General features: G+C 39.2%; 2 protein-coding genes across 2 annotated transcripts in view; one reads left to right on the plus strand and one right to left on the minus strand.

The window, feature by feature from the left end:
- LOC118021193 (olfactory receptor 6V1-like) overlaps window positions 1-15,461 on the minus strand; it is a 114,527-nt gene that overhangs the window by 81,958 nt on the left and 17,108 nt on the right.
- Window positions 6,667-7,631, plus strand: LOC118020581 (taste receptor type 2 member 39-like). The gene is given in 2 exon segments (XM_035020319.1): window positions 6,667-6,936; window positions 6,939-7,631. Coding segments are annotated over 2 exon segments (963 nt in total).

The raw sequence follows: 15,461 nt of genomic DNA on the forward strand, positions 1-15,461 counted from the left end.
TTTTTTTTTTTCCCCAGAGCCTCCACTTAGAGCAAAACAACTCTGAAAAGCATGAACAAATTTGGAAGATTCACACTATCCAATTTCAAAACTTATTAAACAGTTATAATAACTGGTAGAGTTTGTTATTCACAAAAGGATAGGCACATAGATCAATGGAACAGAAGAGACAGTTGAAAAGTAGACCCACGCAAATATAGACAACTGATTTTTGACGAGGGCGCCAAGGCAATTCAATGAAGAAAGGACATTTCTATCAACAAATGGTTCCGGAACAATTGTTATCCATATGCAAAACAAAACAAAACACCTCGACAAATTCTTCTCACCTTATACAAAAGTTAAATTGAAATGGACCATGGTCCTAAATATAAAAGATCAAATGATACAACTTCTCAAAGAAAACAAGAGGAAGTTTTTATGGCCATGGGTCTGGCAGAGTTGTTCAATATAACAGCAAAAGCACAATCCATTAAAGAAAAATTGATAAATTGAAACTTCTCAAAATATCAAACTTTCATTCTGTAAAAGATATTGTTAAGAGAATGAAAAGACAAGCCATGGACTAAGAGAAAATATTTGCAAAGCATTTAGGTGATAAAGGACTTGTAACTACAATATATAAAGAATTTTTAAAATTCAACAATAAGCAAGCAACTAGATTTTTAAAAATAGACAAAAATCTGTAAACACTTTACCAAAGAAGATATACTCATGTCTAATTAGTATATAAACAGATGGTCAATGTCAGTAGTCATTAGGTAAATGCAAATCAAAATCACAATGAAATACTACACATCTAAAATGACTAAAAAAAACCCAAAACAAACAAACAAACTCTGCACACATAACACCAACAATGCCAGGTGCTAGTTAAGATGCAGAGCAACTAGAACTCTCACACATTGCTGGTAAAAATGAAAAACAGGGGGTGCCTGGGTAGCTCAGTCGGTTCAGCATCGGACTCTTGATTTTGGCTCAGGTCATGATCTCAGGGTCACAGGATTGAGCCCCATGTCAGGCTCCACACTCAGCAGGGAGTCTGCTTGAGATTCTCTCCCTCCCTTTGCCCTTCACCCCCTCCCCCTGCTTGCACACTCTCTCTCAAATAAATAAATAAATCTTAAAAAAAAAAAAAGGAAAGAAAGAAAAGAAAAACAGTACAACTACTCTGGAAAATAGTTCAGCAATTTCTTTAAAAGTTAAGTGCTTACTGTACAACCCAGATTTCCTATTTCTAGGACTTTGCCCAAGTGAAATGAAGATGTTGCATGTGAATGTTTATAGCAGTTTATTCATCATTGCCAAAAACTGGAAATGACTCAGATGTCTTTATAAGAGAATGGATAAACAAACTGATATATCCATACAATGTAATACTACTCAACAATAAAAATGGCTGAACTATAAATTCATTTAAATGGTTAAATCTTAAATACATTTTGCAAAATAAAAGAAGCCAGACCCAAAAGGCTACATACTGTATGAATCCATTTACATGTCATCTGGAAAGAGCAAATGTATTGGGACAAAAAACAAATTAGTGGTTGCTAGGGACTTTGGGATTGGGCTGGGGAGACACAGATAATTCTAGAGGGTTGGGGCAGGATGACTGGAGCATCCCATAAGGCCTGAAAGTAAGGAAATAAAAATAAAAATGGAGTCATATCAAAGACATAAGAGCCACCATGAAAGAGTTCCCAATGATCAAAGCTTGAACAATTTGAGCAACATTATAAATAAATATTAGATTGTAACAGAATAAATCTAAAATCCATGAGTATATACTAATGCAAATTAATGTTTGATTAAATAAATAAATGATGGGAAAAAAGAACTCTTCCTTACAGAAGATTTCTAATTAATACATGTAAAAGGAATGAAGAAAATAAAAAATTGGAACAGCACAGCAATGTAATTGTTGCAGTCAACATCTGCTAATGAATGCTGACATTAGTGGAAAAAGGTTTAAGGAAAAGCAAGATATTTGCATAGCTTCAAAGTATCTCCTCCAGAATATTACTGTGGAGGTTTTAATTATGTCCACAAATTCTTTGAGATTCCTCCTTCCAGAAAAGAAAGTTTAATTCCTCTCCCCTTGAGTATGGTCTAGATTCAGTGACTCACTTCAAATTAAGAGATTATGAAAGGGAAAAAAAAAAGGAACTTCACGGTGGAGAAAACTGGCAGATAGATGTCATCTTAACCAAAGATGCTCAAGTTTCCCATCACCACTAATAAGACATTGGCATCGTGTACCCCTTGCAATGAGAAGGATACCTCACCTTTGGAGTATTCCCCCAAATCCGTAACTCCAATCTAATCATGAGAAAACATAAGACAAACCCAAACCAAGGACTACTCTACAAAATACCTGGCCGGTACTCTTTTAAATGGTCATGGTCATGAAAGAAAAGGATAGACCAAGAATCTATTACAGATTGAAAGAGACTACAGACACACTAAGAATAAATGCTACATGGTATTCTAGATTGGATGTTGGAACAGGAAAAGGACATTAGTGGAAAACTGGAAAAATCCAAATAAAGCCCAGTTTAGCTACTAGTATTGTAACTGTGCTAACTTCTTTGTTCTGGTCATTGTGCCATGGTTATGTCAGATGTAAGCATTAGGGGCAGCTGGGTGAAGGGTATATGGGAATTCTCTATACTATCTTTACAACACATCTCTATGTCAAAAACTATTTCAAAATAATAAGTTAAAAATATACCAAATAAACTGAACTTTTTAAAGCCATTTTCTCTGTCCTTAATGGTTCAAAGTCTTCTTCATGAGTTTTCTTTGGTTAGATACACACTTGGATATATTTAGCAAACTGGGTATGTCATTCAGGTTCTAGTAATTCCACTGACTACTTTTAAAAAATCATCTCTTCGCCTAGAAAGGTCACCTCATCCCACTTCAGACTTCCCCTGGGAGTTCCTATCAACAACATTCTTCTTTCCATTGCAGGAAGCAACCTTGCCATAAGCTGTGACAAACAGAGCCTCTTATGAAGTGCCTCTGATGAATGGGGGCTGTGGCCCCTGCTCCTGCCCACTGCCTCTGCGCAGCACCCCAACACTGGGAAGTTTAGCTGCTGGCTGAGGTCTTGCCCCCTCCCTCTATTCTATTCCCCTATCCTCTCTATCTCCCACCTGTGTTTCACAGAAACACAGAGAACTGCTGTGCTCTCACTTAACCTTACTGTTCACATTCCCACACTTGATTTGGGCATCAGACCTGCAGAAGTTCAACATTTATGGGGGGGTAGAAGGTCCTTCTCTGTATGCCAGTCATTACAAAGAACTTATCTGAGCTGAGGGCCATTGATATGATCATTCATTAATTAGCAAGTATCTGGACTGCCTCCCAGGGGGTCAGGTCCTGCAGACTAGAGCTGGGAACAAGACACAGTGGTGAGTAAACAGATGAGCAGAGTCATCAAACTCTTAAGAGAGGCTGTTCCATTTCTCCCTGACAGTCGGAGGCCTGGGTCAGCAGAGTTGGGGAAGAGTCAGTGACAAGAAAAGCGTCATTTAGCTTGGTGATGTGTATTAAAGAGGACACGTACTGCATGGAGCACCGGGTGTTATACGCAAACAATGAATCATGGAACACTGCATCAAAAACTAATGATGTAATGTATGGTGATTAACATAACATAATAAAAAATAAACAAATTTTTTAAAAATTAAAAAAAAAAACATATCAGAGGTCCTAAGCTACTTGTACAAGTGGGTGGAAATAAGCAGAGTTGTTTTTTACACTGTTTTTCAAGGGAAATATTTGGAGTTCAAAAGTAGGGACCTAAAGATGAGATGGTAAAATTCGTAACAACTTGTCTAAAACAGTTCATCAGGCCAGAAAACCTTTATAAGCTTTTTGACTTTTTTAAAAGAAGCCTTAAGTAAGAAGAAAACCAAATGTTATTAAGATTTTCAGAGACATCTCACTCACCAACCTTCTCTTTATTAGAATCATCACTCATTATGTACATTCATAAAAGTCCATTTACTCTGAATTGAGAAGTCAATTTTATCATTTGTCCTATGCTTACATTTTAAAATCAGAAGCAACCATCCCAAGATAAAAGTGACTCTTTCCTTCATCTCTTTTAGTTTTAATATTCCAAAATTGATTGGGTGACTTAGGTGCTGTTTTTACCCTAATGTTTGTTAGCCTACCTTGTAAAGGAATGGGGAACTTTTCCTTTGTTAACAAAACAAAATTCAACCAAGTACATTTAAAGATCTAACTGACTTTATTAAATGATTGATGAAATGGGCCACACCTCACCTGGCAAGTACAGAGGCACTTGGAAGAGTTGTACAAAACGGAAGGTTCATATAGGAAGGAGGGTGGGGCAAGGAAGTTATTAGGGAAAGAAAAGAAAAGATTGCTCTGGGCAAGGTCACTTTGTTTTAGGGGAAAGGGCAGAGGATCTGATCTTGCAGATTACTTCATCTTCCTTTGGGGGATGGAGAGAGCAAGTAACATATTACTTCTTTAGTGCTGACCAGAAAATTCCTGACTGACCAGTTAAGACAATATTTCTGGGGGAGATTGAAATTGCAATTAGATTGAGTATTAAGCCCCGGTTTGGGAACTCAGCTTAAGTGGCACCATCTTGGGCCTGCGGTTTTCTTTTTTTTAAATACCTTCAACCTTCATTTTTCCTAGTGTTCTCTTTAAAATGAAAGTGCATGTGTTTAAACATTTATACATAAAAGAAGTTTATTATCTCTCAAGTAATTTGTTTCGCAAAAAATTTCTATCTCTTGAAAATTAGAGTCTTCTTGCCTTACTATTGTGATATTGTGAATAACATCTTTCGTCCCATTTCTCCGGCAGAGCTCCTAAAGCCCTTGGAATTTCCGAAGGCATAAGCATTATAAAGGCGTCTTTTGTTATGTTAATGATGTGACTTTCAGACCACACCTAAACTGGGGTGGTTGCCAGGAGAACCAATCATTGATTAGAGGTTTGGAACTTTCAGTCCCACCCCCTGATTTCCAGAAAGGAGAGATGGGCTGGAAGTAGAAACAATCACCAGTGGTCAACGATTTAATCAGTCCTGCCTATGGAATGAAGCCTCCCTAAAAATCCCAAAGGATTGGGTTCAGAGAGCTTCTAGTGAACATGTGAGGTTCACTGGAGAGGGGATGGAAGCCACATACCTTGCCCTCCTCATCTCTTCCACCTAAACATTCATTGGTAGCCTTTATCATACACTTTATTATAAAGTTTATTATAAAACTGGTAAGCTGTTTTCTTGGGTTCTGTGAGCCACTTTGGCCAATTAATGGAACCTGAGGAGGGAATCCATGGGAACCTCTAATTTGCAGCTGACAGGTCAGGAGCACAGGTGACAACCTGGATTTGTGATTGGCATCTGGTGTGGGGGCAGTCTTGTGGGACTGATCCCTTAACCCGTGGGATCTGATGCTATCTTCAGGTAGTTAGTGTCCGAATTGAGTTAAATTGTAGGACACCTGGCTGGTGTCACAGAATGGCTTGGTATGGGTAAAAACACACAACCCACAAACCCACACATGTGGGGACCAGAAGTGTCAGAAGTGAAGGGTTCTGTGTAAGAGTAAAGAAAATCTTGCAGATAGAAAGCTGGGCTACTTTTTTTTTTTTTTAACTCAATTATTCTTCCCTTAAATAGTGAAGACATCATAAAAGACTATCAGGAAAAAAAATGTTACAGTCAAACAACCCTGAATTTAGTCTTTGGCACACACGAAAGGATCCACAGGTCCAGGAAGTATAAATAGTGGGGAAGAACATAGAATCTGGTACCAGGTAACTTGGGTTAGAATCCCAACTCTGTCTCTCTCTAGGTGTGTGACTTTGGCCTCAGTTTCCTCAGCTGCAAAATGTAGATAATAAAAGCACAGTCTTTAAAAATAAAAAAGTACATTCTTCATTGGGTTGCTGTGAGGCTTAAATGTGATAATATAAAGTGTTTGAAAAGTGCCTAACACATAATCAGAACTATATGTCTCTATCTCTATATGTCTTTGAATTTATTATTATTATTATTATTTTCAATCAGTTCCCTGAGGTCACAAGTGAAACTAAGTTAAATGGTGACTTGGTGGGGCGCCTGGGTGGCTCAGTCATTAAGCGTCTAACTGCGGCTCAGGTCACGATCCCAGGGACCTGGGATTGAGCCCCACGTCAGGCTCCCTGCTCAGCTGGGAGTCTGCTTCTCCCTCTCCCTATGCACCTCCACCCAGCTCATGCTCTCTCTCCCTATCTCCCTCTCTCTCAAATAAATACATAAAATCTTTAAAAAAAAAAATGGTGACTTGGTGGGGAAATGTTCAACTTAACTGGCTCTAGCCAAGGCCATGGCTCTCAATGCCATGTTAGTGGTTTATAAACCAGCATCTACTCAAGTCCTCCCCTGGGCCCTGTAACTGAACCAACACCAATACAACGGACATGGAAGAGGATTATAAAGCAAATCCTTCCATCATTTGCATCTCCAGATTTAGAGCTAAGAATTCTGAGATAAACAAATGGAGTGAATTTGGAAATGATGCATCAAAGACTTCCTCCTGTGACATGAAGAGTGGGAGCTATCAAGGATCTGCCTAACAAATGCTAGAGAGACATTTTCCTCCAGACACCAAAGAGGGGTAACAACTCAAGATGACTGAAACCTGCAATCCCCCAGAAAATGAATTGTCACCATTTCACATCCTCTGGATTTTAACAATTATAGGCACTGAATGCATTGTTGGTATCATTGCAAATGGGTTCATTATGGCGATAAATGCAGCTGAATGGATTAAAAATAAGGCAGTTTCCACAAGTGGCAGAATCCTGTTTTTCTTGAGTGTATCCAGAATAGCTCTCCAAAGCTTCATGATGCTAGAGATTACCTTCAGCTCAACATTCCCACGTTTTTATAATGAAGACCATATATATATGACATGTTCAAAGTAAGTTTCATGTTCTTAAATCATTGTAGCCTCTGGTTTGCTGCCTGGCTGTTTCTTCTACTTCGTGAAGTTGCTGATTTCTCCCACCCCCTTTTCCTCAAGCTGAAGTGGAGAATTTCCAGATGGATGTCCTGGCTTCTGTGGCTTTCAGTGTTTATTTCCTTGGGCTACAGTGGGCTCTTCTCTAAAGACATCTACACTGTGTATTGTAACAATTCTTTTATCCCCTCCTCCAACTCCACTAAGAAAAAATACTTCACTGAGACCAATATGGTCAACCTGGTTCTTCTCTATAACCTGGGGATCTTCATTCCTCTGCTCATGTTCATCCTTTCAGCTACCCTGCTGATCATCTCTCTCAAGAGACACACCCTCCATATGGAGAGCAAAGCCACTGGTTCCAGGGACCCCAGCATGGAGGCTCACATGGGGGCCATCAAAGCTACCAGCTGCTTTCTCGTTCTCTACATTTTCAATGCAGTTGCTCTATTTCTCTATATGTCCAACACCTTTGATGTCAACAGTTCCTGGAATATTGTGTGCAGATTCATCATGGCTGCCTACCTTGCTGGACACTCCATTCTACTGATTCAGGACAACCCTGGGTTGAGAAGACCTTGGAAGCAGCTTCAGCCTCAAGTTCATCTTTACCTAAAAGAGCAGACTCCATGACTGACACACACAGAGTACAACAGCACCCAGTCCAACCAACTCTGCCTTTCCCTTACCTCGACCCCTCTCTACCTCCTTTCTTTCCCAAACATGATCCTTTTACCTGATGTGTTTTTTTATAGAGAAGGCTGATTTTCATTTTTCTCTTTTGCTTCATGGGCACAATCATTGTGATGTTTGATATCCTTTACCTGAGCCTTCCTCCCCTTGCTCCATCTAAAGCAGTGATTCTACACGTTAAATCTCTGGGAGAGATTTTTGAAAATACCAATGTCCAAGCTTTACCCCTAAATCAAGTCAAAATTTTTGGTGTTGGAACTTAGACAATTCTTTTAAGTTCTCAAGGTGATTGTTTTCTAAAACCTAAAACAAAAATTTTTAAGATGCTCAGACTGACTTATAACAAGAGGAAAATTAAGACTACTTCGAGATATAAGTTTTCACCTATCAGATTAGCAAAGATCAAAAAGTTTGCTAACACACTACGTGTGATTATGGGGACCAGGCAATCTCATAAATTGATGGAAATATTAGTTGCTGCTTCCTCAAGTACAGTTTATAATACTCATGAAGGTACATACTTTTATTTGACAATTTTACTTGGGGGAATTTATCTTATAGATATATTTCAGTACATAAAAATAGACAGGTACCAGTTATTTATTGCAATACTTTGCATCTAAGATGGCCATATTTATTATTAAATGGAGCCACAACTAATGTTGAATCACCAATCTTCAATCTATGATAAACTCACCAAATAAAACTTATTCTACTTTCTCTTCCTATCTGTAAATAACTGGGTTAAATTCCTCCTTAAATAGAGACCCTGTTTCTTTCTTCAAGAAGATGCAAAGACTCTTCTTAAAGAGTCTTGTTTTCTGAACTTCCATGTCCATGGGCTTCTAAGACAAGATAAATAAAGTTAAAGAGCAAAATGTAAAGAAGACCTTGAAATTTTGAAATGTTCAATCCAGGAGAGAGATGCTACCACTTGAATCTATTCAGGGTAGGTCTGGACTTTGGGCTGCTTCGTTACTCATGACCTGTAGTGGAAAGGGCCACCCTGAGGAAGAAAGGGTGAACTACACTCCCCCATTTCATAACCAGCCTACAGGACAATCTGTAAACATGGACACCTCTGGGGGTGTCCTCACTGGGCCAAAGACTTAACTGTGTTGGCCAGTACTCCTCACCTGTGCCATCCCTAAAAGTTACCAGCAAGTAAATACGACTTGCTGTTGAAACCATGAAAGTCTTCCAGGAAGGAACATGACTGTTTCAGGTGTGAGTGTTAGACGTTCATCACTGGTTGTCATTTAATCCTTATCAAGGTTTTTGTTGTTTAAAAAAAAAAAGTATTTGATATTCAAAATGATGTCATGCTTCCTTGTACCTTAACAAATGGATTCTGAATAATATACTGGATGCTAAGAAAACTGGTAAACCTGTTTTGTAAACATTCTCAGGGGCTGAAGACATTAAGTCAGTGAGTATCAAAACATAGTTATGGGCAGCTGGAAATAGATCACCAAAGCCACCACCTGAGAGAAAATATTGATGGAAATGATCAGATTGCTCACTGAGCACCTCCGAAAACCGAGTAACAGATAATTGGGGAAGTACATGTCACATGTCGCAATTGTTTGTCACTATTTCTGGTAATGTGGTGAGGTTTATTTTCTTGTGAAATAGACTGATTGCTACAAAGCTGTCTATTAAAAGCATCTTAACTCAATTATCATGCCTGGCTTTTTTTAAAATGAGATTGTCAATACTTACAAAAAACATAATACTATTACTCATTTCTAAATCTCCACCCAAAGATTACAGAATTAAGAAATCAGAGTTGTTTCAAGTTTATTTTTTTAAGTTATTATTATTATTATCAAAGTAAAACAGCTTTTGGCCAAAAAAAAAACAAAGAAACAAACAAACAAATGCTGAAAAGGTCTTTTGTGAAAAGTAAGTCTTCTGCCTCATGCTGATTTCCACTTCCCACAAGTAACAGTTATATTGATTTCTGTCTTTAGATTTTGTGGGGGCTACTTTCATAGCTCCGAATGCATACGCACAAACACTGCATTGTTTTATCCATCTGACTCATCACTGTAAAAGATGAGGACCCAAGTGTCACTTAATATTGCCCTCAATTGTTCCCTTGTCCTCCTCCCAAATTTAGAGAATTGCATTACTACTTTTAGCTCTTATTCTCATTGCTTTTAAATTATTGAATGATCATTTTACAATGTTTTGTTCTAATATTTATAGTCAATGGCTATCAACTCCGCACTATACAAAGAGTGTTGGTGCTCCTATCCTTCCTTCTACTACTTCTCCCTTTTCCACCTTCTAACTTCTGAAAGCAACATGTTCCTTTTACACTGTCATATGCCATTCTGTAACTATAGTTCAGTCTTCTGTGCTTTACCTGAATTTATTTTAAATGTAGAAAATCAATAAATAGCATTTCTTTTTTTTAAAAAAAGATTCTATTCATTTATTTGAGAGAGAGAGTGAGAGAGAGCACGAGAGCAGGGTGAGGGGCAGAGGAAGAAGCAGACCCTCTGCTGAGCAGGGAGCCTGATACAGGACTCAATCCCAGCACCCTGGGATCATGACCCGAGCTGAAGGCAGACGCCTAACCAACTGAGCCACACAGGCGCCCCAATAAATAGCATTTCTAATGTTGTTACTAAAACTATTATTGGACTCAGGACCAAAAAGTGCTTTCCATTAAGTTCAATAACACAATCCATAGACCCAAGTAAAAGGAGACTGTTTCCAGCGTAAAAATCAGATGCATTTTATTTTCTTACACTCCATCGTTTACTCAACAACATGCAAGAGTTTAGTTTAGGTTTATTATAATCCTGCTCAACTGCCTTCCTTTATGTTGTTTAGACCACCCTCACCTCCCAGAAATAAGTATATTCCTTACCACCTACTGAAAGGAATCAGTACTTTAATCATGGTACTCTCAGCTGGATGTAATCCACTAAGTAATTTCCTCAGAAAGGTCCTTTGGAAATGGGAAATGTTTTTCTTTTGCCCTTACTCTTGATTGGTAGTTGATTGAATATAAAATTCTAGGTCTAAAATAATTTACCTTAAGTAACGAGAAGAAATTTCATTATCTTTTTGCATTTGTTGTTACTAATTAGAAGTGTAAAAGCAACCTGTGCCTTTTTCCTTTGTGGGCTTTTGTATTTTCTTTTTTTAGAAATTTTTAGAATCTTCTTTTTATCCTTAGTGACTCACCAGGGTTGAACTACAATTGCATATAACAGAAATCTGACTAAAGCGACCATATAATGCTATTTTTTAATGTAACATGAATTCTAGAGGCTGAAAAAAATGCTCCAGGAAGTCACTAATGACCCAGGATCTTTCTAGTTTCCTGTCCTGCCACATCATGTTGTTGAGGTTCTTATTCATGGTCACAGGATGGCTGCTACACACTGAGGCATCACTTCTACATTCTAGGCAGAACTGGGTCATATAGACACCCCACAAGGAAATTTGTAAAAGAGTTATTTTTAATGTAAAGTGCACACTTCCACTCTAATCCACTCTAAACAAAATCAGGGTACTTATAATGAGGAAGAGAGAAGAATGATTATAGTTTAGGCAACTAGTATCAAATGCTCCATTTGGTGAAAATTGTATAAGACCAATTCAGGGTTTATCAATCAAAAGACCATGTCTTAGTAGCACTCGCAAAATTTTCTCTTATTTCTCCTATTTTTATTTTATTTTATTTTTTATTTTTTTTTTAAGATTTTATTTGTTTATTTGACAGAGAAAGACACAGCAAGAGAGGGAACACAAATGGGAAGTGGGAGAGGGAGAAGCAGACTCCCTGCCGAGCAGGGAGCCCGATGCGAGGCTCGATCCCGGGACTCCAGGATCATGACCTGAGCCGAAGGCAGTCCCCCAACCAACTGAGCCACCCAGGTGCCCTATTTCTCCTATTTTTAAAAAGTAATTTCTGGGGTGCCTGGGTGGCCCTATTTCTCCTATTTTTTAAAAGTAATTTCTGGGGTGCCTGGGTGGCTCAGTTGGTTGGGCGACTGCCTTCGGCTCAGGTCATGATCCTGGAGTCCCGGGATCGAGCCCCGCATCCGGCTCCCTGCTCGGCAGGGAGTCTGCTTCTCCCTCTGACCCTCCTCCCTCTCATGCTCTCTGTCTCTCATTCTCTCTCTCGCAAATAAATAAAATCTTAAAAAAAAAAACAAAAAAACTTTAATCTTATAAATAAATAAATAAATAAAAAGTAATTTCTTCCTCTTCATTTTCTCTAAATTTGATCCCTGAAAATCCTTTTGGTCAGATTTTACCCCTCCTAGATTAAACATCTGTGTCTTTTTTCTTTTATCTTTTTCATCATCGATTTATGCTCAGCATTCAGAGATATCTTGAATTCATCTTAATTTTACTGAAATCATATATTACCTGAATGTAATTTTAAGTCATATTTTTAATTTCTAAGTTTCTGCTTCGGGCACCTGGGTGACTCAGTTGGTTAAGCATCTGACTCCTGGTTTCGGCTCAGGTCATGATCTCAGGGCCCTGGGATTGAGCCCCCACATCAGGCTCCCCACTCATTAGGTAGTCTGTTTGTTTCCCTCTCTCTGCCTCTCCCCCTCACTCACATGCGTGCTCTGTCTCTAAAATAAATAGTCTTTAAATAAAATAAAATAAAAGTTTCTTCTTGTTTCTTATTTCTTTTTAATAGCATCTTTTTCTTATTTTATGGAGGCAGTGTCTTCTCTACCTTCTCTGAGGATATAAGTTCAAATTTTTTAAGTGTTCTTCTTTGACCTTTATTTCTTCAGGGGTCATTTATTTTGAATGTTTTTCTTGGTTGTTCTCTTTTAGGCTGTGAATTTTGCTCCTATTTCTGATAATCCTTGACTACTAATTCATGAAGGAAAATGAAAGGCTGCTTTGCCTAAATAAGAATTATTTCCCAGTAGGACATTCTTTTGAATGGAAAGGCTGACTGGGACCTCTGTTTTGTAACTGGGCCATTCAGTTCATCAGGATTAGTTTCTGATGGCTTTTTTTTTTTTTTTTTAGGTATGTGAGTAAAAAATTAGACATTAGCCTAGAAATCTAAAATGTCATAATAAGAAAGAATTTACTCTCTGTGCAAACAACTGCACTGGAGGCCCTAGTTCTTCCTTGGAAATGTGTTCAATTTCTCTAAAAAAGAATTGTCAATATGGGCTGCCAATGGTTCTGTGTGCAGTGGTGGGAAAGGGTTGGAAGGAATCACTGAAGCAGCTATATGACAGAATTGTAGCAATGATTCTGGTTTTACACCCTGCCTCACTCCTACTAGCCAAAGCTAGGAAACATACATCAAGGGACCTCAAGGCTTTCAGCAAGCTGATCAGCCACCACATTCCCAGTGGTCCACCATGTGCATATTTTGGGCATCCTCTAAGTCACTTCAGCTATAATATGCTTTTGTTGATGATCCATATCCAAGAGATGGGATGAAATCTTTAGTCTGCCCTTGCCCATCCCTACTCCTCTCTCTTAATTATTATGGGATTTTTATTTTTTTTTCTCAATGGAGTCTCAGAAGAATGGGAAGTTAAATGCATTTGTTTGGTCTAATATTTAAAATCAGAAACCTTATACATAATATTTTTTTTTATTACACACGTACCTCTAAGCCTATTTTATTTATTTATTTTTTAAGATTTTATTTATTTGACAGAGAGAGACACAGTGAGAGGGAACACAAGTAGGGGGAGTGGGTGAGGGAGAAGCAGGCTTCCTGCTGAGCAGGGAGCCCAATGCGGGGCTCGACCCCAGGACCCTGGGACCATGACCTGAGCTGAAGGCAGACACTTAACGACTGAGCCACCCAGGCGCCGCCCCTAAGCCTATTTTAGAAGTTCAATCTTTGGTGCCCACAGTGTTTTATCGTGGACAATCTTGAATTGCCCAAATCTTAATTGGGGGTCATAAAAATCCCCCAAATGGTTTTCTACTGGAAATTTCTGAACTGGAACATTAACTCTATTGGTAACAGGCTTATCTTATTTTTGTTTTATGCTAATGTTTTTCTCACCTGTTAACAGACCTGCTAATTTTATTCTGTGACTGACCGTTTAGGGAAGTTTATCAATCCCTCCAATTGATTGAACAGTGGCAGCACCCAATTCTCTTTTCTTACTGATTTCATGGAAAATTTCCAGAAAGCTTAAATTGGTGAAAGCTGATTATTGGGCTAGAAATGAGAGATTTTCATCAGTAAAGTAAGTGGTCAGATACTTAAAGGAAAACATCTATATATGGACCTCTCCGCATGCACTCCACACAGCTGTGTGCATGTCCTCACCATCATCTTGGGAATTTTTTCATAAGAGCATAAGAACAAACACCGAAATGATAAAAGCAGGATTTAGTCTATCCCAGCCAACTCTAACTCGCCTGCCAAGTAGATAAAAAGACATGGTGTCCGATTTCCTGGGAAGACTTTTGCCTGTATCACCATGGAGACACTACTCCGACCGTCAAGTAATGGGATTCTGTACAACAAATATAACTGAACACAAAGATGGAGCTGCTAGCACCAGGAGAGTGAGCAAGAGAAAGGCCTGACTAAGGAAGAAGAAAAGGCGCCATGCTGAACGTAGGTGTCACAGTGAGAGGAAAGGGGGTTGCGGGCAGTGATTCTGTAGATGGGAAAGATTGCTGGTGGCTGGTCACTTGGCTTGGAGACCAGCTCAAACCACCTTCCCTCCACCTTTAAGGAGCAGCCAGGCTCAAAGCAGGAGAGAAAATCTTGAGTGGGCTGAGTGTAACATGAAATGAGTGAGTTTACCCAGAATGTTTTCACCCGCCAGGTGGATTGGAGGAAGGGAGGGAGGGCTATGCAGATATTAATTACTTTTATGTATTTATTTTTAAAGATTTTGTTTATTTATTTTTTTGACAGAGAGAGAGAGAGAGCACAAGCACGGGGAGCAGCAGGCAGAGGGAGAGGGAGAAGCAGGCTCCCTGCTGAGCAGGGAGCCCAATGGGGCTCAATCCCAGGACCCTGGGATCATGACCTGAGCCAAAGGCAGTCACTTAACCAACTGAGCCACCAGACGCCCTAAGCTAATTACTTTTAAAATATAAGTTGCTATGGGGCGCCTGGGTGGCTCAGATGGTTAAGCGTCTGCCTTCGGCTCAGGTCATGGTCCCAGGGTCCTGGGATCGAGTCCCGCATCGGGCTCCCTGCTCCTTGGGAGCCTGCTTCTCCCTCTGCCTCTCTCTCTCTCTGTCTCTCATAAATAAATAAATAAAATCTTAAAAAATATATATATATATATATAAGTTGCTATTCATACTCTCAGTTTGCAAAATTTAAAATTCATTCCTACTTTATGTGGGAGCTCACCTGGGATTTTGAAATATCCACACAGCACATATAACTGCACATAAGCCAATTCTTACCCTGGACTGGAATGTGGAGTAAAATCATCTCCAGGCAAGGCCCAGCACCAGCAAGAGACAAGATGATTGAGAGGTGATGAGAATAGAGGAAATGGGTTCTCAGACGCCACCACTGATGTCAGAAACAGAGATGAATTCTAATGAGATTGACTTTGAGAGAGAAGAGCAGAATGCTTAAAATGCCCAGGCAGGTCCGAAATGCACTTTTCTCTCTCTCCCTGCATGCTCTCCCTGAACAAGCACCTCCATTCTCGTTGCTTAAGTCCCCAAAAAGCCAGTGTCTTCCAAATTTGTGCCTGTTCCTAACTCACTCCTGAACCCCAAGCCCTCTCTATCCCCAGAGTCCCCTCTCCTTATCCCCTTTTGGTC

The sequence above is a fragment of the Mirounga leonina genome, unplaced genomic scaffold (genome assembly GCF_011800145.1).
Source record: "Mirounga leonina isolate KUSES-001 unplaced genomic scaffold, KU_Mleo_1.0 Mir_174, whole genome shotgun sequence".
In the NCBI taxonomy this organism is placed as follows: Eukaryota; Metazoa; Chordata; class Mammalia; order Carnivora; family Phocidae; genus Mirounga; species Mirounga leonina.